Below are 3,703 nucleotides of genomic sequence, written 5' to 3'. Positions count from 1 at the left end.
ACTACAGTATTCTTTTTTTTAAATTAAAATTTACCATTATTTTATTATATAAATAAAAAAAATATGAAAATATATAAAATAAAAAATAAAAAAAAAGAAAAAAGAAAAAAAAAGATATATTTTAAAAAAAAATTATTATAAAATTGAAAAAAAAATAAAAAATAAAATTTAAAATTAAAAAAAAAAAAATTTAAAAAAAAAAAATAAAAAAAAATAAAAACTGTAAATGAAACCAAGTAAGCTTTAAAAAATAAGAATTAATATATTAATTATTAATTTATTTATTTTTTCTATGGTTTTTAAAATGGTATCTAATCGGTGCTTGAGTATAATTGTTCTGGAATATTGTTGGCTTTCATGTAATCACCAAATACTTTGGTAGAAACAACAAAAACTTCATTAATATCAGCTTCAGAAGGAATATTAACAGCTGGGTCAACTTCAGTAAGAGTATCAATAATAATTTTTCTTAATGCATCAGTAATTCTAAAATTAATAAAAAAAAATAAAAATTTTTATTAGAATAAAAATCCTTTTTGTTATTATTATTATTACTACTACTATTATTATATCCATTAATTTCTTTATTTTAGTTATTATTGCTATCATATTATAATTATAAATATATATAATGATTATTTTATACCTTAATCTATAGTTTTTAATGGAAAGATCATGTAATCTGGCGACTCTGTCGTTTAATGGAAGTTGGGCAAGATGTTCAGACATTTTATTTGGATAATAAAGAAATATAAAAATTAAAATTAAAAGTTGATAAGTAATAACTTTTTTTTTTTAATTTATATTTTTTTAAAATATTTTTCCATTGTTCCAAATATATTTTTCCGAGCCGTCAAATTCATTTTTTCCCTAAATTTTTAGGTTTTTAAAAACCCAGATTTTTATTCAAAGTTGAAAAAAAAAAAAAAATTGTGGGTTTGGGAATTTCTTTTTATATTTTTTAGGAATTGTCAAATATAATTTTTTATCTCTGGTTTATAAAAACATACTCTTTTATTGATTTTCAACAGTTCATTCATCAATAGGTAATTTAATATTTATTTTATACACCAAAAATAAAAATATAAATAATTATTCAGTTTGATACAAAATACAAAATTTAATAATTTTTAAATATTAAAATTTATTTAATAATATTTATTTTAATTCTGATTTGTTTTTTGATGATGATGATGAAAAATCAAAACTCTTCTTTAAACTAAAACCACTTTTTGGACTTCTTTTAATATTTGTTCCTTTTAATATATCTTTTGATTTTTCATCAACATTTAATCTTTTGTTAACACTATCTTTAATTATTTAAAAATAATTTTAAAAAAAAATTTATTGAAGAAAAATAAAAAAAGGTTAGTTTAAATATATAAAGGGTAGTTTTTATTATTGTGACCAATGTTTATTAAATTTTTAGTAAGTTATTTATTGAAAGGAAAAAAATATAATTTTTAAAAAAAAAAAAAAAAACTAATAAATAAAATTTTATTTGTATAATAAAAAAATGTAGTACCTTTACACAGCACTATTATTATCTATAATTATTGTTATTGTTATTATTATTATTATTATTGCTATTATTAATATTATTATTTATAGACATACCACTTCTTTTTGAAAAAGGTATTAAGGTTTGAGGTAATTGATCGGGTAATTCAAAACCTTTTAATTTTACATTTACTAAATGCATTGCTAAACAAAATCCTTCAAAGTCTAATTTACCCTCCTTGTTGATATCACTAAGACGCCAAATTTGAGCTAAAATATTTGATGGTAAACCTGATTGGGAGAGTGGAACTTTAGCATCGGCACCTGTAACTTTACCATTGATTGGATTTAATGAATTGAATAGTGGAAGAAAAGCATTTTGATCAACATTTTCAAATAATTGCCAACGAATAGATTCGTCTACTTCATCTAAAGCGAATGGATTTAACTCGTAAGATGTTGGTTGATGAGAACCATCTAATGGGAAACGTTGAAGAAGTTTTGGGAAATCGTTAGAGAGGACCTCATCGATTTGATCCAACATTTTTTGATTTACTTTTGGGAATTTACTGAAATCTTGAACATTAAGTTGTTGACGATATCTATCCAAATCTGGGAAATCACCCTCTGGAAGGTTATGAATTCTTTCAATCTTTTTAAACTCTCTATCTAGATTTGCAATAAGTTCAGCCTGTTTCTTCTCTTTACCAAATACTGGCATTTCATTCTTTAGATGTGACAATATAAGTGCATGGACTTTAGTCATACGTGCTCTTTTAACCAAATCATTAACTTTTCTAACGGCTGCATTCTTTGGAAGTAATAAAAGCTCTTTGATGAGATCTACCATTTCTGCATGTAAGAGATTCTCTGTCTCTGGATTTTGTAATGGACCACCACTCCAGAATGAGCCCAAATATACTCTCATAACCTCTGGAGTTTTAATAACTTTTCCTAATGACCACATCATAGCACCATAAACACGTAATAATTGTTGACTTGATACTTTGTCAGCTTTGTTTAATACAATTTTAATCTTTTCGTCGTGACCTTTTAATGCTTCGATGGCTTGTTTAAATTCATCAGAGATATCCAATTTATGTGCATCGAATAATAATAAAATCATATCTGCTCTTTCTGCAAACCATGATGTAACTGCTGGAAAATCGTAGGATCTTTGTGACTGTTTAGAACCACTTAAAACACCTGGTGTATCGATAAATGAAACTGATTGTAAAATTGGTGCACTACACATACTACATTGAAACTTATTCATAAAACCTGTACCAAATCTTGCTAATCCTTTGAATGGTTTATCTTCTTGTACACAAACTGTATTACCTGGTATAATTCTATCTTCATTACCATACATTACTGCATTAAATCTATCAGTTGTTGGTTCTATTTTTTAAAATAAAAAAAAACAATAATAATTAGATAAACTATTTAAATTATTATTATTATTATTATTATAACCATTAATAATATAAATTTACCTGGACCAATATTTTGACCTGGAACATCTCTTTCGCATAAATATTGAATAAATGTAGTTTTACCTGTACTATATTGACCAATTAATAAAACCATTGGTTTTGCCTCAATATCACTATCTGTTAATGTTGGTGTATAAAAATCTCCAAACCTATTAAATATATTTATTGGGTAAACGTGTTAATTTTTACATTTTAGTTTAAAACATATTTATATAAATATTACTTTGTTAAAGTTTCTAATGGTTTTATTTTACTACTGTATAAATTTTTTAAAGCATCAATTGATGTTGTAAATAACTTATCAGTTTCTTTTGATTCTGAAACATTTAATTTCTTCATTTTAAAATACAAGTATAGTTATTAATTTTATTATATAAAAAAAAAAGGAATGAAATGTGTGTGGGTAAATGATATAAAAAAAGAAAAATTTAAATTTAAAAAAAAATATATTATTTTTAAACTATTGTTTATTTAAATGAAAATATAATTTATAATTAAAAAATAATAAAAAAAAATAAAAGAATCTAATAATTGTTTATTTAATTTATTATTTATAAAATTTAAATAAAAAAAAAAAAATGGAAAATGAAAAAATTTGAAAATTAAAAAATTTAGAAAAAAAAATAAAAAATTAAAAAAAAAAAAATTTTATTTTATTTTTTATAGATTAAATAAACAAGTTTTGCCTATCTGGCATTAATTAACTC

General features: G+C 22.1%; 2 protein-coding genes across 2 annotated transcripts; both read right to left on the bottom strand.

The window, feature by feature from the left end:
- Positions 1-311: 311 nt before the first annotated feature.
- DICPUDRAFT_150111 (uncharacterized protein) lies at positions 312-729 on the bottom strand (the record flags this gene model as incomplete). The annotated part of the gene is made up of 2 exons (XM_003286113.1): positions 312-486; positions 647-729. 2 exons carry the CDS (start codon positions 727-729, stop codon positions 312-314), a joined length of 258 nt encoding a protein of 85 aa, XP_003286161.1.
- An 814-nt stretch (positions 730-1,543) lies between these two features.
- Positions 1,544-3,335, bottom strand: DICPUDRAFT_30504 (uncharacterized protein; the record flags this gene model as incomplete). The annotated part of the gene is made up of 3 exons (XM_003286112.1): positions 1,544-2,901; positions 2,997-3,145; positions 3,220-3,335. The coding sequence occupies 3 exons, from the start codon at positions 3,333-3,335 to the stop codon at positions 1,544-1,546; spliced, it is 1,623 nt and encodes a 540-aa protein (XP_003286160.1).
- Between the last annotated feature and the right edge of the window lie 368 nt (positions 3,336-3,703).

Source organism: Dictyostelium purpureum (assembly GCF_000190715.1).
Source record: "Dictyostelium purpureum unplaced genomic scaffold DICPUscaffold_63, whole genome shotgun sequence".
NCBI classification, from domain to species: Eukaryota; Evosea; class Eumycetozoa; order Dictyosteliales; family Dictyosteliaceae; genus Dictyostelium; species Dictyostelium purpureum.
Note: the sequence above shows the minus strand (reverse complement) of the source record. Positions and strands in the feature narration are given on the sequence as shown.